The 24,591-nt window shown below is 38.2% G+C and overlaps 1 protein-coding gene across 1 annotated transcript in view; it reads left to right on the top strand.

Annotated features, from left to right (window-relative positions):
* cntn3a.1 (contactin 3a, tandem duplicate 1) overlaps positions 1-24,591 on the top strand; it is a 113,481-nt gene that overhangs the window by 39,133 nt on the left and 49,757 nt on the right. The window contains exons 5-10 of the mRNA XM_067371269.1: positions 2,029-2,124; positions 5,206-5,409; positions 5,502-5,604; positions 6,829-7,013; positions 8,223-8,362; positions 21,245-21,374. Of these exons, the coding sequence (XP_067227370.1) occupies positions 2,029-2,124; positions 5,206-5,409; positions 5,502-5,604; positions 6,829-7,013; positions 8,223-8,362; positions 21,245-21,374 (858 nt within the window). The remainder of the gene's footprint in view (positions 1-2,028; positions 2,125-5,205; positions 5,410-5,501; positions 5,605-6,828; positions 7,014-8,222; positions 8,363-21,244; positions 21,375-24,591) is intronic.

Below are 24,591 nucleotides of genomic sequence, written 5' to 3'. Positions count from 1 at the left end.
CCAGTGGCCAAAAACTATGCTACCAAATTTACTTATTTTTTTGCTGTACAAGTAGAATTTGTTTTTCTGCAGTCACAATGTCTCCGATCATTTTGCAGCATTTAAAAGAGATATACCATCAAAATGAACAAAGCTTACTCATCTCACATGCACATTTATTAGACGAGTTCCAAAAATCACTTTTCTATTTCAATAACTGCTACAGAAATATCCCATAAGCAGCATTGGCCTATGTATCATTGATTTAATTTATTTTCAGAAGCATGCAAAGATAATGTTTAGATTTCATTACACTTAAATATGTTTTTAATTAGTGCTAATTTGCTGTACATTTAAAATAATTGAAGTGTTGAAGGAATATTATGGTACATTTAACTTCTTGGTTATCGGAAATTCGTTGTTAACATATTATTATGGAGATGCTAGAAAAAGCACTTTTCTTCACCCTGTCTTTTACAGGTCACAAATTCATTACTTTCAATACAATACTGTATTCAATCTCTGCAGCTTCACAAGGGCTTACGGTGTTTACTTTGCCGAAAGCAATGAATAGAACACAACGTATAGTTGATAACCAAGAAGCCAATTAGAGGCAGTGGAGTGTGTCTTTCTCTTGATGAATGCTTTATATGTACAGTATCTGAAGGAGCAGATGATTTTATTGCATATGTATAGCAGAGAGCTGTCGGTTTTATTTATTTTGGCCTCATAGAAATGTCTTGTAAGAACTCTGTAATGAGATATTATGTGAACTGAAAAATTTGTTGACTGAACATTCTGGAAGAAAACTTTTCTCGATGTGGGTAGTTCAGTGGAACTTACGTGCGAAGCACAAAAAGTACCCTCTCTTGACAGAGACATGCTTTAAAGCCTGATCAAACCCCTTCTTTGCGGATGGTGTCGAAATAGTTTGTGTCACGGAGGCGTGTGGGGATTGTTGTGTTTTGAGTGGATGTGTTGTTCATACATATTCCGTTTGAATTTGCCGTTCTTTAGACACAACCCCCTCCCTGAATTCAGTGCAGGTGAGGCAAACACAACCTCCATCAGCTTCAGTTCTCTGTTTGTTCCCTTCTTAGAAAAAAAGCTTAAGATATTCACTAATGATATAATGCAGTTTATTATTTTATTTGTTGGTTTGTTTTCATCCTTGTGGGTTTTAAACGCAATCAAGGAGAAAAGCATTGTTTCAATTTAATACTTTACACAAAAATGAAAAATTCTCTGATCATTCACACTTATTCTAAACCTAAGTGATGCTCATTCTTCTACTGAACACCAAAGGGTTGTTTAGGCACAATCTTCATGCTGCTCTTTATCAAACATTGAAAGAGAATGATGGTGTGCATAGACTTCAAAAAAGAAAAGAAAAGCAAAGCAAAACATCTTAAAAGTAGTGACTTATATTCCAAGTCTTGTCACTATATCCAAAAACTTCCAAAGCCACAGATTTTTTTTTTTTCTTAAAGAACAGACTGAAATTTAATCTTTAGACTCTCAGATTTCATGCGCAATTTCTGTATTCAAGTTTTGTGCATCGTGATCACTTTTGAGGCACGCAAGAACTCCTGACATTTGACGTTATTGGCATTTGAATGTACATAATCTGTACACAGTGCATTTTTTGGAGCTTTTTATAATTTTTGAATCCTGATCAACATTTACATTGATTGTGCAGAAATGAGCAGCGCCGACATTTTGCTTAACATCTCCTTTTGTGTCTCTCAGAAGAAAGAAAGTCTAAAGCATCATGAGGGGAAGTTCATTTTTTGGGGGGGAACTATTTTTATGGAAAGTAAAAATAGTTTCAAACTCAAAAATACTTACAGTAATTGATTTTCTATTTGTTTAAAATGGTATACAATGTTAAATACAGTAAAAGTTTAATACTAGTATACTACTCAGTCTATCAAACAAGCCATTGTATTAACGGGGTTAGGTTTAAATTGTGACTAGAATAAACTGTATTACCATTATTGCTTATTTCAGTATTTTCAATCTGACCTTTGTTTTGTTCTTTTTTAATAGATCTGGAGGAGTTTAAAACCCAGAGGAGAAGTCCAGTGAGTGTCAGAGAGGGGCAAGGTGTGGTTCTTCTCTGTGGGCCACCAGCGCATATGGGAGGTGAGGTGTATTATTGTCTATTATTACTGGCTGAGTCTGACTGATTTGGGTTTTTCAGTGGATATTGAGAAAACAGGATAGACATGGCCAATGTAATGACAAAATGTATTACATGGCTCTCTGGCATATTTGATTCTGATTAGTGAGTTGCAGGATACTTAAGTCTAATATTTTCCTTGTATGACCAAACTGGCAAACAATTTTCTGCATAGGTGTGATACTATTATGCAATTTTCATGTCCCTTGTATCACGCTGTGGTCTTTTCCTTCTTATATAATAAAACCATTTCCTCACAAATTAATATTTCATGTCTATTTATTTATTTATTTGGTAAGAAGCGTGTAATAGCTGGATAATGAACATCCAGCCAGTCACTATTGCTAAATAAAACCCTTCAGGGTATCACAAGGCCTAGGTTTATTTTGGGACAATGACTGACTGACTGTATATTACCTCTTGTATGTATGATATAATTCTGTTTAATGATAAAAAATTAGACAAACTTTGGCTTCTGTCAGTAATACTAAATGTCTGCCAATATTTGCCAATACAGAATGGTAAAGAAAAAAATTAAGATGAATGACAATTTAATATTGTTTAATAATATTTGGCATATTGTTTACAATATGTTGTGCCTCATGTGAGTGTTCAAAGCTCACACATAGGCTATATAGTTCTACGTCCAGATATTACCTTTTAGCAAAGTGTGATCAGAGAGACTTTGCTCTATGCAGTTTCTACTGTTTGTTGCCATTAACACCACCCCTCATCCTCTATCCCCCACCCCAACCAGCAATTAGAGTCCACTGTAATTAGCTCACAGCATAAAGGTTTTTCAACCCTCACTGCCCATATAACAGCATAAACACGTATCTTTTTTCTGCTCTTGATTTAGTGCCCTTAAGTGGCACACTACAGTGCACAAGTTAAATGTTATGCAATGCAACCATTTTGCTCTATGCCATTAACTCAATAAGTGGCCATACTTTAAAAACCCAGAACGGACTGATAACTCAACCTTTTCTTATGCCTTTAATCATATAGTATACATTTTTAAGCACTGAACATGTGAAAATTGGAAAATAAATAAAGAAATGTCACTTTCAAAAGGACACACAGTAAAGGTTGGTGTTACATTGATGTGGAAAATGAGGTCAACAATGTTTATTAGCAGTGTCATTTCCCTATAAGAAAATGTCAATGTAAGGTAACATTTTCAACATATTAAAAATACACAACATGTTTTGGATGTTTATGTATAAAAGTGGTTTATTCTCGGCTACTCACTTCTCATCAAAAAGCTTTGCCTGAGATGAAAAGTAGTTAGTACAGCTGTGCTGCATTAGTGTTGTGTTTGTCTGTCCCCTGCTGTCTTGATTACTGTGTTTAGTGTTGTGCTGAACACTTCAGACCTTATTCCTTTAATGGAGCCAGACCTTTTAAAACTTACTTAAGGCTGAAATCAGTTGTTTTTATGTGGTAAGGGAGGGGGGGGGGGGGGGGGTCTGTTTCGAGTCTGTACTGATAGACTAGAAAATTTTTCTCATTTTATTTTTATTTTGAAATATAAGAAAGAATAGATGATTGAGTTCATACTTGTAATTACTTTAAATAGTTTTTATTGTTTCTCCATAAAAATATCATTGCAATCATGATAAAAAATTCACTTTTGGATGGATGGATCGATGGATGGATGGATCGATAAGACCAAGAAAGGGAAGACAATTATATGTTTCAAAGAGAATTTGTATTTTCATGCATAAAAAACATGTTTCATTTTTTCTTGAAAAGAAACGCATTTCTTGTGTATGCAATAACAGTTTTCTTTATTTACTAAATATTTTATGTAGCTATTTCATACTTGTATTGGCAAAATACTGGCAGAACTTACTAGTTAAAGGGTTAGTTCACCCAAAAATGAAAATTATGTCATTAAATACTCACCCTCATGTCGTTTCACACCCGTAAGACCTTCGTTCATCAAGATATTTTTGATGAAATCCGATGGCTCAGTGAGACCTGCATAGCCAGCAAGATAATTTACTACCTTTCTGAGCATTTTAAAGCGTTAAGACATATTTAAAACAGTTCATGTGACTTTATTTTTTTTATTTAACCTTTATTTTACCAGGCAAATTATTAAGATTTGTGACTACAGTGGTTCAACCTTAATGTTATGAAGTGACGAGAATACTTTTTGTGTGCCAAAAAAAAAAATTAAAATAAAATAAAATAACGACTTTATTCAACAATATCTAGTGATGGGCATTTTCAAAACACTGCTTCATGAAGCTACAAAGCTTTACGAATCTTTTTTTTTTTCAAATCGGTGGTTCGGAGCGTGTATCAAACTGCCAAAGTCACATGATTTCAGTAAACGAGGCTTCGTTACGTCATAAGTGTTTCGAAATTTTCAATGGTTCGCAACTGGGGGGCGTGACTTTGGCAGTCTGATTGGCGCTCTGAACCACTGATTTGAAACAAAAGATTCATAAAGCTCACCTCACTGAGCCAATGGATTTTATAAAAAATATCTTAATTTGTGTTCTGAAGATGAACGAAGGTCTTACGGGTGTGGAACGACATGAGAGTGAGTAACTAATGACAGAATTTTCATTTTTGGGTGAACTAACCCTTTAAGTTAGATTTTACTGGTAAGACTGTACAATAAGATCCCATTAGTTAACATTAGTTCATTCATAAACTAACATTAACTAACAATGTGCAACATATTTATTACAGTATTTATTAATGTCAGTTAGTAAAAATATAACTGTTAGCTCAGGTCCATTAAATGATATGCACAAATTTTGATTTTGATAATAAATGTTGAAATTACCATCAGCTAAGATTGATAAATGCTTTAGAAGTATTTGTCAATGTTAGATCATGTTAACTAATGTAGTTATCCAATGTTACCAAATGAAACCTTATTGTAAAGTGTTATCAGCCATGAACAGGATTGAGTCTACTCACATCACTGGGTTTCTGAAATGGATCAATATTAAATTCACTAAACGTTTTTGAAACAAAGCAATGTGGTGCAGTACAGCTAGTTTCACCTCTTGTCTTCCCTACAGAGTTGACCTTTTCTTGGATCTTCAACGAATATCCCTCATTTGTGAAGCAGGACACACGGCGCTTTGTGTCACAGAAAACAGGCAACCTGTACATCGCTAAAGTGGAGCCGTCAGATGTGGGAAACTACACTTGTGTCGTGACTAACACTGTGACCCAAAGCAGAGTGCAGGGACCTCCCACGCCACTTATACTCCGGAGTGACGGTGATGGTCTTACCATATGTATTCAGCTCATACAAAATGACTCATTTGTGGTTTTATGAATGAAATGTTCACTCGTCTTTTTTATGTTTCAGGCATTATGGGAGAATATGAGCCAAAAATTGAGGTCCAGTTTCCAGAAGTCTTGGCTGTTGCCAAAGGGTTGATGGTCAAACTGGAGTGCTTCGCCTTGGGAAAGTAAATATTTCAGTTGGTACTCTATATAACAGCCTACTTACATAATATTACATGCAAAGTGCAGCTCACTGACATCAACACTTTTTCCACAGTAAAATATTATTTAAAGGGGTGGTTGAATATGATTTCACTTTTTTAGTTTTAGTTAGTGTGTAATGTTGCTGTTTGATCATAAACAACATCTGCAAAGTTACGACGCTCAAAGATCAATGGAAATGGTGATATTTCCTTTTAAAGAATTCACTGTTTAAGGACTACAACAAATGGCTGGTAGGGACTACAACAAACTTCTTCCTGGGTTGGTGACGTCACTAACACTAAAATTTACATAAACCCGCCCCTGAGAACACACAAAAAGGGGGCGGGGCCATGTTGGGCTGCTTTAGAGAAGAGGAAGAGTTGTTGTAGTAGAGTGTTGTTGACATGCCGTCATTTTACACCGGACTGCTTCACAAACGAGGGTCAATTCAACACTGGATTTGCACAAAACATTAACATGACAACACATGCTAGTCGATGAGATGAATCTACTAAATTACCAGTAACCATTCAGAAACGTCCAGTTTCATTCTGAAAGTTGTAACTTCTTCCTGAGTCTCTCCATCAGTGTCGACTCCGGTTTGAACAATGGAAGGCTGAACACCGTTACTGACAATCCTCATTTTGTCTGCGTGAGATTCTCCAGCTTTGTTGTTGAGCTGTTAAAGCTCCGCCCTCTTCTGGAAAGGGGGCAGGAGCAGCAGCTCATTTGCATTTAAAGTGACACACACAAAAAATGGCATGTTTTTGCTCACACCCAAATAGGGGCAAATTTGTTAAGCTATAATAAATAATCTGTTTGGTATTTTGAGCTGAAACTTCACAGACACATTCTGGGGACACCAGAGACTTATATTACATCTTGTGAAAGAGGCATTATAGGTCCCCTTTAAAATAAAAACATACCTCATTAAAGTCGTCATGAAACGGAAGTTGTGATAGTCTTTTATTTCCTATTGTGACATATGTATGAGTGAAACAGCTTCCTGAATAAGAAAAAATGTAGGGCGGGACTTGATTTTGTCTTTTGGGATTGAATGGATGGTTGTGGTTTGCTATTGGTGGTTTTCATGTGAGTGACAGGTTGTCCCACCCACGAACCAGTAAACACATCATCAGAGAACAGAAGAGACTATTTTGGTTTCATGGTGACTTTAATCAATCAACTTTACCTTTTGCTTTCAGTCCAGTACCTGCTATTAGCTGGAGAAGACCAGACGGAGTTCCTTTTCCCAGAAAAGTGGACGTTAGCAAATCTAGTGGAGTGCTGGAGATCCCATATTTCCAACAGGAAGACGCAGGGCCGTATGAATGCACAGCTGAGAACTCAAGAGGCAAAAACACAGTGAAGGGTCGGCTCTCCTTCTATGGTAGGACAGAATTATTTCATGGATGAAATAAATATACTTTTCTTTTGAAGGAACAATTCAGCCCTATTTGAAAACCTTTTTTTTCTTACCACAAAAGAAAGCCAGTGTAATTTGAGTATTATTGATATTCTATTATAGTTTATTTAGTTTTCGTTATTTTAGTACATTTCTCATTTTAAGAGAGTGGTGACTACTACTTTTATTGCATAGAAAAGAGAAGTTTGGACATTCAAATAAGATTCAGACAAACACACAATCAATGTGCACCATTAAGGTTTTATGAATGCTTATATACTTGAGTTTATCACCCATCAATATTCTGTAGTTTAATGTATTACCCCATGATGTTTTATAACCAGGATGTCTGTATGCTGTAATTATTTGTCATTGCATATTTGCCAGGTAAAAATCCATAATCTCCCATAGACTATACTCTCCATCTATCACCACTGTTGGTGCTATGGAATAATCAATATAGGTCACTGTTGTTTATAACATAATGGTCGAAGTCAAAATTATGAGCTCCAGAAGTGTGACTGATACCTATAAAGCATCCTACTTTGTCCATGCTCGCACTTTGCTGTGATTTATTCACCGTTCTCTCATCTTGTTCAGTTATGAGAAAAGTTAAGCCTTTACGAGTTGCATTGACCTTCATCAAAACCAAGAGAATCAATCTCATTTTAATATGTTTCAAGCAATTTTTTAAAAATCTTCTTAGCTCTGAGTATAAATATGTAATCAAGGTTAAAACTGTAACATTGGCACTACTTTCTAGCACCTATTTTGTTATTTCTGCTGTTACGTGTGCGTGTTTGGAGGGTGTGTGTTGTTCATCAAAGCAAGATGAATATTAAAGCAATATACAAAAGATGAGCTAAAGATTCATAAAACTTGACTAACATTTAGTAAGAGCTGTGTGCTGTAATTTCTTCAGCTCAATGAATGTGGTATACTAAATGTCCTTGTAAATTATTCATAAAGTAGTATACTTTTTTCCTCATTCTAATGCCATGTTGATTGATTAAAAACTGGATTTATTCATTAATTGGCTCATAAACTGCTTGGCTGGTTTACTATGGGCTAATCAATATCCAGCCCTAAGTGTGTCTGGGATTCAGGGAGCTGTTGAAAATTCATTTTTATAAGCAGCACTTTGTGAGATGTTGATATCTCGCTGTGTGTTGTGTGTTTATTGATGGATCTCAGCTCCCCCTCATCTGGTGGAGAAGCCTCAGGATGTGCAGAAAGCCATTGATGAATCTCTGCTGTGGGAGTGTAAGGCGAGCGCCAAGCCCAAACCCTCCTACAGGTGGCTGAAGAACGGAGAGCCGATCGAGTCCTTTGAGGTGAGTGATCCGGTCCGCTGTACCTTTAGTGCGCCTGAAAGACCAAGTTAGCAGATACAGGAAGTTTGGAAGGAAATCTATATCTCAACATAAATGGACATTAAATTCTATCAAGTCTTTCTCTTTTCTGTGGAAGCTTGTTTCCAAGATTTAAAAAAAACAAAAAACAAAAAACGATAATTGTGTTTTTTGTCAGGTTACATCTCAAAATTCTGACTTCAAATCTCACAATTGCATGTTACAAAGTCAGAATTGCGATATAAACTCACAATTCTGAGACAAATGTCAGAATTGTGACTTTATATCACGCAATTGTGACTTTATAACATACAATTGTGACTTTATATCTCCCAATTGCGAGTTTATATCAGGTAATTCTGAGAAAAAAGTGAGAATTGCGGTAAAAATTCACAATTGACCCTTTGTCGGGAGTTTGTTTGACAAGCAGTCTAATCAATCATAACACCGAATCTGCCATTTTGTCCAACAAAGCAGTCAGGATTTAGAAGATTAACCTCAGTGGACTTAAACTTGAAAAATGGTATGTACTGACGTCTTTCTGCGTTTTAAACATTTTTTCTCATGTTCATTCATGTTTATTTGATGCTATAAATTAACTATTAGAAAAAGATGATAGGTTCACAAGCCGCTTGAGTTGAAGCACTTGAGTTCTGTCACAATACATTAAAGAGCCACAATACTGTTTTTATTGTTCAAATTTCTTAAAAAATTACAGTTTGAAAGATGGGACTTTACAAAGATGAAAGACTTTATAAAGATGTGAGTTTACATCTCACAATTCTGAGAAAAGAAGTCAGAATTGCAAGATATAAACACAATTCTGAGAAAAAAGGCAGAATTGCAGCTTTATATCACGCAATTCTGACTTTATAACTCACAATTGCGATTTTCTATCTTATAATTCTGAGAAACAAGTCTTGTTTTGAATTGTAATATATATATATTTTTTATTTTTTTTATTTTTTTTTTAAGCTTCCATACTTGTCTCGCTCAAAAACAAAAAAATATATAAATATACTTAATTTTAAAATTTTTTAACAAAAATATGGTCTAAGAAAGTTTTTATAGAAGCTTGTTTCCATCGCTGGATAAAAAATAAAAAAGTAACTGTGACTTTTTATCTCACAATTCTGACTTTTTTCTTGCAATTCTGATATAAACTCAAAGCTGTGAGTTATAAATAAGCCAGAATGGCATGATATAAAGTTGCAATTCTGAGAGAAAAAAATCAGTCTTGCCAGAATTGTCAGAATCAATTTAATTCATTCAGCAATTATCATTAATTTTTTTTTATTCCGTGGCAGAAACACGATTCCATACGCTTTACTAATGTTTCCAATAAGTTTAAAAAAAAAAACGTAAAGATTCAGTTATGTCTGAATGTTCTATGAACATTCATAATGTCCTCTTTTCTTTTCTTTTTTTTTTTTAGATGTTTTAAAAATGTTTTTTTCTTGTTTGGAACATTTCAGCGTTAAGGGAACATTCCATTTTATAATTTTGCAAACATTATGGGAACATTTGAAACATTTAAAAGTAGTAACATTTAAAAGATATTAGTAAACATCCAACTAAACATTTAACACTCTGGAGTCTGCGGTAAAATCATTCCATGAACGATGTGTAAATAATGTTTTTGTGCTTTTCGTTTTGAGAACAAGAAGACCAGATGACTTGTGAAGAAATGTTTTATTAACTTTAATGGAAGAACATTTGTTCATAACTTTGAGAGAAGATTGAGAGATCTCTGTTTTAGTTGGTAAGACAACATTTTTATAGAAGCTTGTTTCCATCGCTGGATAAAAAATAAAAAAGTAACTGTGACTTTTTATCTCACAATTCTGACTTTTTTCTTGCAATTCTGATATAAACTCAAAGCTGTGAGTTATAAATAAGCCAGAATGGCATGATATAAAGTTGCAATTCTGAGAGAAAAAAATCAGTCTTGCCAGAATTGTCAGAATCAATTTAATTCATTCAGCAATTATCATTAATTTTTTTTTATTCCGTGGCAGAAACACGATTCCATACGCTTTACTAATGTTTCCAATAAGTTTAAAAAAAAAAACGTAAAGATTCAGTTATGTCTGAATGTTCTATGAACATTCATAATGTCCTCTTTTCTTTTCTTTTTTTTTTTTAGATGTTTTAAAAATGTTTTTTTCTTGTTTGGAACATTTCAGCGTTAAGGGAACATTCCATTTTATAATTTTGCAAACATTATGGGAACATTTGAAACATTTAAAAGTAGTAACATTTAAAAGATATTAGTAAACATCCAACTAAACATTTAACACTCTGGAGTCTGCGGTAAAATCATTCCATGAACGATGTGTAAATAATGTTTTTGTGCTTTTCGTTTTGAGAACAAGAAGACCAGATGACTTGTGAAGAAATGTTTTATTAACTTTAATGGAAGAACATTTGTTCATAACTTTGAGAGAAGATTGAGAGATCTCTGTTTTAGTTGGTAAGACAACATTTTTAATTTAATTTTGTTTTGTTTGTCAGCTAAAATTAATATTTGGTTTCAGATTTAACACAAATAATACTGAATCAAGTTGGTTGTTTGTGGAGCATTGGTTGTTGTAAGGTCTAGGTTACTATTGTTACCCCCGTTCCCTGAAGGAGGGAAGCCCAATCACCTCCAACTGGTACAAAACGAGTCAATTGAGATTGAGTGTGTCAATTGAGTGTGCCAGTGCATCCATACCGAGAGTCCCCTTGGTCAGGGAATAAAATCACTGGCAGTGAGCGGACTCCTGGGAGGCAAACAGGTCCACCTGTGCATCCCGAATCGGCTCTAAATCAGCTGGACCACCTGGGGGTGGAGTCTCCATTCCCCTGGGAGCATGAGCTATTGTGAGAGAATGTCAGCCTCACGATCGAGCTCGCCCAGGATATTGTCCAGAGGAGGAGATGGCGGGCAAGTTGCGACATGCGACGGGAGCATAGACCACCTTGATGGTTGATGTACGCTATGGTCAATGTGTTGTCCATCTGGACCAGTACATGCTTGTTGTGCAGCAGTGGCCAGTGGCCAGAAACCAGTGCAGGGCAAGGAGTACTGCTAGCACCTCAAGGTAATTTATATGCCACTGCAGTTGGGGTCCTGTCCAGGAGCCTGATGCAGCATGCCCGTTGCATACGGCACGCCAGCCGATGGTGGAGGCATCTGTTGTGACAACAACATGCCTGGACACTTGTTCTAGAGGCACTCCGGCCTATAGAAAGGCAAGGTCTGACCACGGGCTGAACGTCTGGGGACTGCATGGTGTGGTGGCCAAACAGAGCGTGCCCTGGTGCCATGCCCATCTCTGGGCTCCGCTGTGTAGCCAGTGCTGAAGCAGTCTCATATGCATCAATCCGAGCAGCGTGACCGTGGCTACGGATGCCATATGCCCCAGGAGCCTCTGAAATAGCTTCTTTGACTGTGCATGCTCGTTGGTGATCTCCACTCTGAGAAAAGAGGTGCTCTGCGCAGAGAAGAGCTTGCTTTTTTCCCAGTTGACCCAGCACCAGGTCCCTGTGTTCGCATAACTGATCTCAAGACTGAGCCAGAATGGGTCAGTCATGCCCACCTCCCTGAGCGTGGAGACAGGGACAGCCTAAATGGGGAGGGCCTAGTACTGGTATGCTCGACCCTCAAAGCAGAGCATAAAATGGTCTGTGTCAAGGTGAAACAAGAGTACGTGTCCTTCAGGTCAATCTCTGCAAACCAATCATGGGGTGAACACATATGAGGATGCATTCCTGCGTGAGCAACTTGAACGGAAGCCTGATTCAAGAAACACAGATCCAAGATTGGCCACAACCCACCGCTATCTTGAGTAAGATGAAGGACGCTTGCTGTATAATCCCTCATCTTGGCTGGAGGGACAGGCTTTATTACGTCCTTCACCAGCAGGAATGCAATCTCCACACACAGGGGCCTCCTTGTCTGCCATGAGGCAAACAGGACACTGCTGAACCTAGGGACCGCCTGTCGAACTTTATCTCACAGCCGAGTCTGACCGTACAAATGGGTCAGCGCGATGGGCTGGGAAGCTGTAGCAAGGCTCTCAAGGCCTGTACGAGTGACACCAAAGGGACAACAGACGTACCCGTGGGGGCAGCGAGGGCGCTTGGGCCTAACCCAGGAAGCACAGCATCCCGAAATACAGTGTGGTGCACTTACCTGTCTCTGTGGGACCTGTGAAGGACTGGCTAGGGAGGCGTGAGGAAGCACACTAATGCACACTCCCTGCATGTGGCTAAATATAAGAAGCTGGTAAGGAGGAAGCAGCATGTCACTTACTGCGTAAGTGAGTAGTAAGATTCTCCACCCGGCCCTCCACTGTAGGAAGGAGTAGTGCGTACACCAGCTCCTGGGAAAGAGCAATTCCCTGCAACTCCAGGTCACCCCAAGATCAGTCAGCGTACGCAGGTCCTACATCAACCCCAGCTCAGAACTACCCTTGTGTGTGGCTTTGGCCTGCAGGACGGCGATTGCATGCAAGGAGGAGGCGGTCTGTCCAGCAGCACTGTGAGGCTAGAGCTGCCATTATCTCACAGGCACTGGATGGGAACCGCAGATGATTCCTCCAAGTGGCAGCACTTTGCAGACATAAAAATGCACTGCAATTGCACAGTCCATCTGAGGAACCACCATGAACCCCCTGACCGCCCCACAGACGAGGGTAGTGAGAGAAGAAAAACTTCGAACAGATTTTGGCACTAATATACCTCCATACTGCCAAAGCTCTTCATGCGCTTCCGAGAAGAAAGGCATGGGGACGGGGCGGGGCGGGGCAATCTTTCGCATCGCGCTCAGAGCCCAGAACCAATCGTCCAGCCGCAATCATTCAGAATGAGTCTGAGCGTGTGGCGGCTCGGGAAAGCATGACTGTCAACTCTGAATCCGATTCAGCATGACCAAACACCGCCAAAGCATCTTCCTCTCCAAAGAACGATAGCCCTCTTATCGATGCAGTTATCGTCATTAGATCCTCATCCAGAGCGCCTAACGATGTGCTGGGTTGCCATGGCAGCACACACTGTCAGCAGGCAGCTCACCAGCAAATGACACGCTGAAGAGCGGGAGATCTGCGGGGGTTTTCCAGGCGGAAAGCTCTCGCTGTAACCCTCAGTCTCCCAAAGTGTTGAACTGACCCGCAACTGTGCTTTTACACACAAGCGGCGGCTGGGCAACAACAAAGGGAACTCAATCCTTTACGAGACAGGAGAGTCACAAACATGAATCACCCACGAAGGCTGTATCAACATGCTGTGCATGTGAGATGATTGGATGATAACAGGAAACGACCGCATTCAGGAATGCACAGACAGAGAGGCGTCTTTAAAAACACGCTCGCTGCCCGTGCTTGCTCTTTTAGGGAAATACTCTTTGCCGAAGCACCCAGGGGTGAATGCTGCAAGTTGGATGGAAACACCGCTGGAATGCACCATCTCACCTGCAGAGTGATCCCACGAAAAATTTAAATGGCTGTTTTTGGAGTGTTCTCCAGATAGCAATTAAAATTGCTGTTATTTGCTCAGAAATTTACTTTGAATAGAGGAATTGGAAAGAGCAATCGCTGTACAACCGCTCCGCTCCGAAGCAAAAGTATGAACGAATTGAGTATGCCGATCCTATTTATACCCGTATGTGCCGGGTAGGTGTGGCTCGGCATGTAAATCTCACTGGCCAATGTTGATTGGCTCGTTTTGTACCACTTGGACGTGATTGGGCTCCCAGGCGAGACCCCATTACGCCACTATCGGCGTAATGTCGAACGTGACTGACTGAATGGGAACAAAGGCTGGTGAGGTACATTGAAGCAACATCATATGTATGGCAATTCTAAAAACAAGTGAATAAAAATAAAAAGAGGGACATGATGACTTTCTTTTGCCTTGCTCATTATCACATTTGTTTAATTTTAGTATTCTGCATGTGTATTTCCAGAGATCTGGTTTAGGTTCCTCTTAGTTGTTGTAAGGTTCACAGTAGTCCTGTGCTACATTATAGTGTCAAGTACAACAGAGCTTGTTTCATCACTCTGAGAGATAGTGAACAAGATCTCAGCATGTGAGGCTGCACTCTTAATGAGCTTAGCCTAAGCTGCTTAGGTGTTACCATTTTGTAAATGTCACCATCGTCTACCTCAGCATTTGATCAATCTCCAGATCAAAGGTCATCCATGTAGTCAGAAGAAGAGTGTTGTTTGTTATTTGATGATTACAATGAACAGATGCAGGCTCTGCATTTCCTTCCCAGCCACCATCACCTGAATGCACTAGAGCACATCACAGAAGCTCCGTATATCATCACTGTTAAAGAATAACTGTACAGTGAGTAGTGGTAGCAGTAAGTAGTAACTGTATAGTAGAATGATGGGTAACCCTTGTATTAACTGATTTTGACTAACAATGAGCAATAGATTTGTTCCAGTATTTATTTATCTTTGTTAATATAAAAATGCATTATCATCTGTTCATTGTTAGATCATGTTGACTCAGATCCATTAAATAATATTAATCGATACAACCTATGTAATTTTAATAATGCATTAATAAATGCTTTAGAAGTAAAGTGTTACAAATTAGGTCACATTGTATTCTGCTCAAGCGAGCTGGGGCAATAATCAAATATACTCTTCTAGATTTTCATCTCTCTCTCAAGTTAGCATTGAGTCTGAGTCTGATTCATTTGAGTACATTGGTTTGTATGGATGGCTCATTTCAATGTTTCCATTTGATTTGAAAATTGAGTTATCGCTCAGTAGTGTTGCCAAAAGTCCAAAGCAATGCATTTTACATAACATACAGTCTGTCTTGGAATTTTCTGATAAATAAATAAAGATTTAGTTGAATAATACAGTTTATCTTTCTATTTTTAATTTACTTATAAATAAGGCCATATTTTAAGTTTAATTAGCTGCATTTAGTATTTTAGTTTGTTGCTTTATGCCAGATAGTGGGATTTTTGTTTAAGCTTGACCAATCTCAATTTATTTATTTTTATTAATTTTCATTTATTTTTTGTTTGTTGTTTTGTGGAATTTTTAATATTTTGTGGGATAGTTCATCTAAAAATGAAAATTCTGACATCAATTACTTGCCTTCATGTTGTTCCAAACTTGTATGAGTTCTGTTGAACACAAAAGAAGATATTTTGAAGAATGTCATTAACCAAACAGTTGACGGTAGCCACTGACTTCCATAGTAGGGATAAAATACTATTAAATACTATACTATAACTGTCTGGTTGTCAACATTCTTCAAAATATCTTTTGAAATATAAAATTTTCTTTTGTGTTGAACAGAAGAAAGAAACACATACAGTGTTTTTTGTTTTGTTTTGTTTTTTCCAGTGTGTTTGTTTACTGCCTACATAGAAAATAACTGCCTTAGGCGTTACCGAGATGGCCGTCAAGTAAAAGCTTGCCTTAAAGGCACATTGGTTGTACTGAACTTCAGCACAGCAGTGATTTGCCAGCAGGCATGAGGCCGCAGGCTGAAGAGACATTTCAGACATAATATAGGCAGGTTTTGGAACCACAGAAGTGAAAGTATGTGTCAAAAAAATTGATATAAATAGTAAAATTCGAGTGCTATCATTCAAAATGATAACCCCACTTGCTGATTCAAATTAGCACACTGGAACTGTTGTATAGTCTATATTTATGTGATGTTAGTTATGTATATTATACAATACATGTTTCGAAGCAGCTTTACAGTGATAATGAAGCAGTTGTGGCCTAATGGTTAGAGAGTCAGACTTGCAACACGAAGGTCGTAGGTTTGAGTCTCAATACCGGCAGGAAGTGTAGGTGAGGGGAGTGAATGAACAGCACTCTCTTCCACTCTCACAACTCAGGTGCCCTTGAGCTGGGCACCTAACTCCCAATCCCTCCCTGGGCGCCGCAGCAAAAAATTGCTGCCCACTGCTCCCGGTGTGTGTGTTCAATACTCAATACTGTGTGCACTTGGATGGGTGAAATGCAGGTGGATTTTCATCCAACTTTTTTAATTGTTACAAATTGTTTCAGAATATTCAGAGAACAATCAAAAGTAACGTTCCCATAATCTTTTAAGAATGACAGAATGCAATGTTTTCTTAACGTTTTCATAAATAAGAACGTTTATAAGAAAAAAAAACGTTCATATAACATTAAGAAATAATGTTTTCATAACTTAATGGTAATGTTAGCAAAACGTTATTAGGACATTTTTTTTTTTTTTGGTTGGGTACAAAACTCTTATATATATGTGTGTATGTGTGTATATTTATATACAGCTATGGAAAAAAATTAAGAGACCACTTAACATTGATTTCTGAACTTGGAGTGGTCTCTTAACTTTTTCCATAGCTGTATATATATATATATATATATATATATATATATATATATATATATATATATATATATATATATATATATATATATATATATATATATATATATATATATATATATATATATATATATATTAGTCCCAGATACCACAACAAATCATCATCTGCTTGTGTAAATGTTTACCTCAGCAACAATATTTCGCCTGCCAAGCCAATACCCATAATGTTGGGGCAATCTTTGTGATGTCTATTCAGGTGGGCAACTTAATCAGTCTGGTGCAGCACAGCCCACTCAAATGCCGCTCTCCCGTCGAGGGGGAAAGTGCTGATTTCAGTGGAATGTCACCCCTAATTAATTACCCCCATAAAGCTGATTTATGCCACCATTTGTCTTTGCTGCTGGAGGCTGTACTGATCTTCTCAGTTTACCCCAGTCAACATCACACATATGAAGCGTTCTGTTTATGATATCAGTTAGATTGTGATGCTTCATGTCGGAGTGGACCACATGGGCGGAGAGTTACACCATTTTCCTAGCTGAACTGGAACAATGAAATTCAAGTGGCATAAAGCTAATGCCATCAGATTCTGAAGTGCCCGAGCGTGAGTGCAGATATCTGAGCTCTTTAAATCTCAGTTCATTCAACCTGAATGCACCATTCAAATTTTTTGCACTCAAGTGAGCACAATGGCAGCATAACAGGGACTTTACGAGTAAGTGTTTGGCCAGGATAAAAAATATATATAGACCGCCCATCAGCAGCAATCCATAGCTACTGTGGAATAAATTCATCCTCCGTTCTGCTCCCTTCACATCGGTCAATTATATTATAGTAGGCACTTTCCATGAATATGGTACACTTTGGTGGTGTCCCATTACTACTTTTTTTTTTTTTTTTTTTAAGAATTACAACCACAAATCCCATGTTTTGTCGTATTAAAAACAGCATCTTACCTAAAATGTACCTAACATGAGCTGTAACCAGTTTAAAGGTTTAGTTCACCCAAAAATGAAAATTCTGTCATTAATTACTCACCCTCATGTCGTTTCACACCTGTAAGACCTTCGTTCATCTTCAGAACACAAATTAAGATATTTTTGACGACAGAATGCTGTCAGATATCCTTCCATTGACTGACTTTGTAACTACCACTTTGACGCTTCAAAAACTTAATAAATAGATCGGAAAAGTAATCCATATGAAATGAGTGGTTTAGTCCAAAAACCAGGGACACAAGTCGGCAGCACAACTTTCGAGCAAAATGAGAAAGAAGCATTTTTTTTAAAAAATTGGTGATTTTCGTTTTTTTGCAGAATCTGTTGAGATCATGAAGAAGCCTTTCCGTGTTTGAGATAGCAGTATTGGTATATTTAAAAGCGAACATTTTGAGGTTGAAATCGGCTTGTTTTTCGGAGATTCTAGCACGCAGTAGGGGCGTGTTATTGTCTGTGTGTATTTCCATACTGGGAAGCGTGGCTACTTATTATGCAGTGCTCTGGCCGGCTCTAGCTGATATCAAAATTCAATGAAGAACCGTGGCCGTTACACCGAAAATGTTTTGAAGTACTTCTTCGACAAGCCGGATGCTTATGAACAAGCGCTCACTGATTCTGAAGACGATCTGAGCGACGATGAAAGTGGCATAATAAGACATTACCTCTCTGGAGTCGGGTAACACGGCGGCGCATTTTGCAGGATTTTTTTCACATTGCAGCAAAACACACTTAAAATACTCCGTCATTTTTTGTCATAGAGACATAAGTAATATATCAATTGAAACTATAGAATGTCTTCTTTTATTTGTGTACACTCAGAGTAAAAACAAAATGTTGTGCTTTTTGTAAAATAAAGAAAATCTCTCATCTCCCTCTGAACGAAGTCCAATCTGATAGTTCTCAGAAAATGAACTGTAACTTAGTGAATACTAATCATAAAAAAATTATACTTGTGTCTGAAAAAACATTGAAATGTCAGGTTTTAAATCGTGTAAGTCAAATCGAAAACAAACCTTCTGTGTTTATGTAATCTGTATGAAAAGAGAGCCATGTCAGAAGTCTGTGATTCAGCTCATTATCCGCTAATGCGGCCACGCCCACAGAGCGAGCGCTATTCAGACGCAAATTCAGAGGCAATACATGCATTCATCGTCTCAATCGTGTATTTATTGTCTTGAAAAGTGTTTTGAATAGCCATAGTTAGCGATCTCTGGCCTCTGTTAGTCCAGTTATTTCCTGGATTGCCTATTCTTCTTTAACAGGCTTCTCAGCTGAGAAAATTTCATTTCATGATTATAGTGACCAAAATGATCACGGTTATCACAGAATCCTGTTCAAAAAGTAAATTCACCAAGTTTCATGTGGAAAACCAGCAAATAACAAATAAAAATAGCATCAATATGTACTTTTTCTTTACATAAACATTAAAATAATAACATTAAAAATGATGGGCAGATTTTAAAGGAGTGTCTTACAACAATCTACAATGCACAAGTTCAAATAGAGTTTTGACAAAAAAAGTCACATATTTCAGACTCTAAATCATTTTTATAAAAGTCAAAAAAGATAAATTACTGACATTTATAATGCATATTAACCTTTATTATTAATAGTATGCGGTCCATGCAGCTTTACAGGGGGTATGGCTTATCTAAATGAGATGTAAATGAGCCCTATTGTCACTCCCAGCAGGTGAGAACAGGTGAGAACTGCAACTTTAGAGGCGTTTTTCTCCCTATAGAGCTTTATTGAATGCCTACCTGCAAATGGCCACAACTTCTCCAAACATTATCAGATTTCCATGTGTCACACATCATTGGAAAGCTTGGTGACTACACTTTCAGAATCTGTGAATAACTCAAAATGCCCCAGAACCGACTTGTGTCCCTACTTTCCGTGACTGGTCACATTTTCTGAAGAGAATCGATTGCTTGTTATGATGAACAGATTTAATTTAGGCTTTTACTCGCATGTAAACATTGATCAGCGAACATAAGCAGAAGCTCAACCTAACATGAATAATGCACAAGATCAAACCACTTCCGGAAGCTCAAACATGCTATGTAACACACGAGAATGAACCTCACTGGTTACACAGCACGTTTGAGCTTCTGGAAGAGGATGTTCGCTGTATCTGTAATCTGTTCATCATAACAAGCAATCGATTCTCTTCACAAGGGTTAGTAATTAATGACAGAATTTTCATTTTGGGGTGAACTAATCCTTTAAAGGTTCACTATGTAATTTTTGTCATCTAGTGGTTAACAAACAAAACTGTATGCATTTTGCAGAAGAACATTGTTTTGGTTGTGCTTCTGCTCTGCGGGGATGAATATAACCCTTCACAGTAGATAATGCTTTAATATGAACTCTGTTAGAGAGCCTTACTCATCTGTTGAGAAATAAAAAACGCCATGTCTCTTTTACAACATTTAAACTCCCTCAGTTCTCGCCATCTCCCAAAAAGCCAATCCAGTGTTGATTCTTGTTTTATTACGAGCTCTGTCACATTCTCTTTCTGTGAGACACTCACAGGCAAGCGACATATGTACACAGTTTACCATGAAAATCATTCCATCCGGTCTGAAATATAAAGATATAATAGGCTTTCCACAGTGAATCAGGATTAGACAAAAACACGTTTTGGAAGAAGGATTGATGATATATTGACTTATTTAAATTTGATAAAAAAAAAACCAAAAAGGTTACAACCTTTAAACACATGAAATACGTGTATCCCCTATTTGAAGTAATGATGCTGCTTTATGGTCAATAATTTAAAAATATATACAGTGCATGTGTGTGTGTGTATATGTATGTAAATACACACACACACACACACACAGATATACAAAGATATAAATGATCCATATTTAAGGATATAAAATAAAATATTTCAGATACAATTTAATGTGACAGCTGCAAATTATTGCAAGTTTATTAAGGTTAAGCACTGACTATTTCACATGTTTTTTTGTTTTTTGTTTTTTTAATAAAAAGGGAAAAGGGTATTTTACACCATATTCATAGAAAGTGTCTCATTTTCCTTTGTGAGATGACTAAGGAGTGACTAGCAAGGGACTGATGGAACTGAACTCATTGCGGACGACCCTAATTCTGTCAGTGACACTGCTTGAGTACACTAAAAACCTAAACCCACAGAGCAGAAGGAGAACGCTTTGTGAGACAGTTGATCATAACTGTCACAACTTTTTGGCTATGATTTTATGTTGTTTCATGGACAAGTTGCTCATTTTAAATGTTTAAAAATGTGAACATTGTGTACAAGGACCAAAAAAAGAGGAAAACGGCAGATTACATACTGTATTTCAGTGATTTCTCAGAATTAATTTCTATGTAGAATATGTGTACATGTAAAATAATACTGAAGTTAGCTTTTCAATTTGTAACTCAAGTTACTTCACTAATTGTTTAATGTATACCAATACAATTGAAAAGAAACATTTTCATTAAACTTTTTGTTTTAATTTCTATTGTGGGATTGTTGTTGTTATGTTTCCAGGACAGAATCCAGGTGGTAAACGGGGCACTATCCATCAGCAGTCTGACCCTGTCAGATACTGGGATGTACCAGTGTATCGCTGAGAACCGTCATGGCCGGGTGTTTGCCAACGCTGAACTCAAAGCCATTGGTAAGGGATCACTAAATTCATAGTAATTAAAGACAAAGAATAGAAAGACGATTCACTCCTATTAGTTATGAATGGGAGAAACAGCAACACGCAAAATGGCGGAATACGTCCCGCCTTCTAAGTGTAACCCAGTAGAATAATATTCTACAGGTAATGAGTCCACTGCTTTATATATTGATATATTAAATAAGTGGATGTATGCTTTTAAGAACATATATCAAGTTAGAGTGTTATGCACATGTGAAAAATGTGGTTTTAACCTACAAGTTAGGTCTTTCATTACTTTATTGGTTCAAGAGAGTTAAGTCCCGCCCGCGCCTATGCGTTAGGTATTTTGAGTGGATGTTTTGGTGGGGGGGAGGAGGAACAAGGGGGGAAGGCGAGATATGCAAGGGATGAGAGAGACGCGCGGTATGCGGTAATAGAGTGGTGAATAGTTTACAAGTTTAAAAAATCTGAAACTGTAATATTGATCGTGTGTGAAACCCGAGTCCTGTTTATTTGTGTTTATTGTGAGTTCGCTGTGAGTGTTTATACGACATTCCGGTGTCGTCAGCGTACGGACTGTTTCCTTAATATCCCGTACGGTTTATGTTATTCATCTGAACCGGACTATTAAATTAGCGGAACATTTAAACAAAACAGATTGGCGAAAGTAAGCATTGTTGTTTTCGGGACAACGAGGGAGACATTGAGGACCAGATAGCGCCCCAAATACCCGCGATATTTGGGGTTCCTCTGGCTGCGTGGGAGGAGCGTTTCATCGGCTGGCGAGGGAGAGCGAGATCGAGGAGCTGCGGGAGGCCTACTACAGGATTCCAAGATCGCTGTTTGATTCGCACCTGAAAATTGAGGTACCCTTGTTGATTTGTTTATGCTCAGGAGAGTGAAGCGGTCATTTTTCAGTTTGCCGGCCACCACGAACCCGAGCTACGATCCAGGCCTGCAACGGTGTGGGTGGGTGTGTGTGTGTGTGTGTGTGGGGGGGGCCACAGTGTTTAATCGTCCTATATGTTGTTATCCAGCGCGCTTATCAACTGTGAGTATTCAGAGTGATTACTGACATCCAGAGTGAATAATTTTGTACATTTCATTCCAAGTGAATTCACTTAGTTTTCTTTTTTATTCTGAGTGTTTTGTTACAGAGACCATTTCTGTACTCCTGTCACCTGCGATATAGCCTTTTTGGGGGGTTAATTTGGTCAGATTTAAAGTCTATGTGATTGTGTGAATGCATCACATCACTCAAATTCTATTTTTGACTTTCTATTTCTGTTCTAATTAAATCCTTTATCTTTTGTTATCCATCTAAGAGTTTGTGCTTGACTATTTATTATAGTATATGTATAATACATTAAATATATCACATTTAGAATAGTTCATAATTATAAATAGCTTTATAAAGAAGTAATTAATTTGTGACACCAGAGGGGCCTAACTTCAACATCTGTAGGCACATAGTTAATGAATCTGGTGCGCTGCTCTATTTAATTAACAGAAAGACAGGTAGGGGGCGCTACACAAAGTGGGGGCTCGTCCGGGATCTCCCTCTGGCAAGTCACAACTGAGTTCCTGAAAGAAGAAAAAGAAGAAAGAGAAAAGTTAAGCTCAAGTAACCCTGTTGTTGCATTATAAGTGACTGAGAACTGTATACAGTGTTGTCATGGATCTAACAAAAGACCCATTCCTCCAAGTAGAGTTAGCCAACTGGTGTAAAGATGCTGGCATTGATGAGACTTATGCTTTAATGCTTTTAAATGTACCTGTTCACACAGAAGTGGCCGAAATTGAAGAGGCAATGGAAGCAGTAAAAGCACTAGGAAGAGTTCGTGTAAGAGACACGAAAGAAGGACCTACTTCACGTTCTCTGCTGGTGTTGTGTGAGTGCAAACAAGCCATTGACCCTAAGCGCATACCTGCTGAAGTGTCTTGGGGAGAAAAGAGCGAGCCATGGTCAGTCATAGTAATTCAGACACAGGAATCTGCATCTGACACTGCTGCTGGAGGATTTACTGAAAAGCTTGCAAAGTTCCTGATGGAAGAAGGAAAGTCTCTCAGTGATATACAAGCTTTGATTTCTCCTCCCAGTGCCCCGGACAGTTCACCTGAGTCAATTATACGAGCCATGGGTGAGGTCTTTGCAAAAACAGTAAAGCTCCCAAGTGACAGCAACGCATATCGTCGCCTGCGCACCTTTTCAGCAGTAACTCCAACCCCTGTGGGAGAGGAGAATATGGAAACTTGGATGGACCAAGCCAGGCTGATGATAACTGAGTGTGACTGCTCTGAAAAAGAAAAACGACGCAGAATTGTGGAAAGCCTCAAGGGACCTGCATCGGACATCATAAGAGCGGTTCGATATTCAGATCCTGAAGCGAGTGCTTTGCAGTACTTGGAAGCATTGGAGAGCACGTTTGGATCATCTGAGTCCGGTGAGGATTTATACTTCAAGTTTCGTCTTATGCGCCAGGGCACCGAGGGAGGCTCTGTCTGAATTCCTGAGAAGGATGGAGAAGACTCTCAGCAAAGTAGTGGATAGAGATGGACTGTCCCCCAGACTGGTGGACAAAGTACGAGTGGAACAGCTGATTAGAGGGGCTGTGAATTCTGACATGATGTTGCTCCAGTTGAGACTGAGAGAAAGGAAAAATAACCCACCTTCTTTTCTGAGTCTGTTAAAGGAAATACGTGAGGCAGAAGAGAGTGAAGCTGCTCGCCACAGAATGTCTGCAAAAGCCAAAGCTATTCAATTCCATGAAGATGAAAGAGCCAGCACCTCTGTCATCCAGGAACTTAAGGCCGAGATTGAAGAATTGAGAAGCCAAATAAGTGGAGGTGAGCCCAAAACCTTGTCTACTTCATCATTAGTGATTAAAACGAAAGAAAGAACAACCAAGACTGAAAAAACTGATGATTCAGAAGTCCAAGAGTTAAAGAAACAGGTCCAACAATTACAGCAACAGTTGGCAGTTCTGAGTGTCAGTTCTACTCAATACTCTTCCCACGCATACTCACCTCATGTTCCAGAGCAGCGGCCAAAACCATCCCAGTCCCAGTCTGTATCCACATCCTCAAGATACAAGTCAGCCCGAACAAGAGATGACTACTTCTGCTACCGGTGTGGAGAAGACGGTCATATTGCAACAAAGTGTCAAGCTCCACCAAATTCTGATCAAGTGATTCAAAAACTGATTCGTTCCTTGCGGCAGGCAAAGAG

The sequence above is a fragment of the Chanodichthys erythropterus genome, chromosome 20, assembly GCF_024489055.1.
Source record: "Chanodichthys erythropterus isolate Z2021 chromosome 20, ASM2448905v1, whole genome shotgun sequence".
Classification (NCBI taxonomy): domain Eukaryota; kingdom Metazoa; phylum Chordata; class Actinopteri; order Cypriniformes; family Xenocyprididae; genus Chanodichthys; species Chanodichthys erythropterus.
The sequence above is the reverse complement of the archived record's forward strand: the minus strand, read 5'-3'. Positions and strand labels throughout refer to the sequence as shown.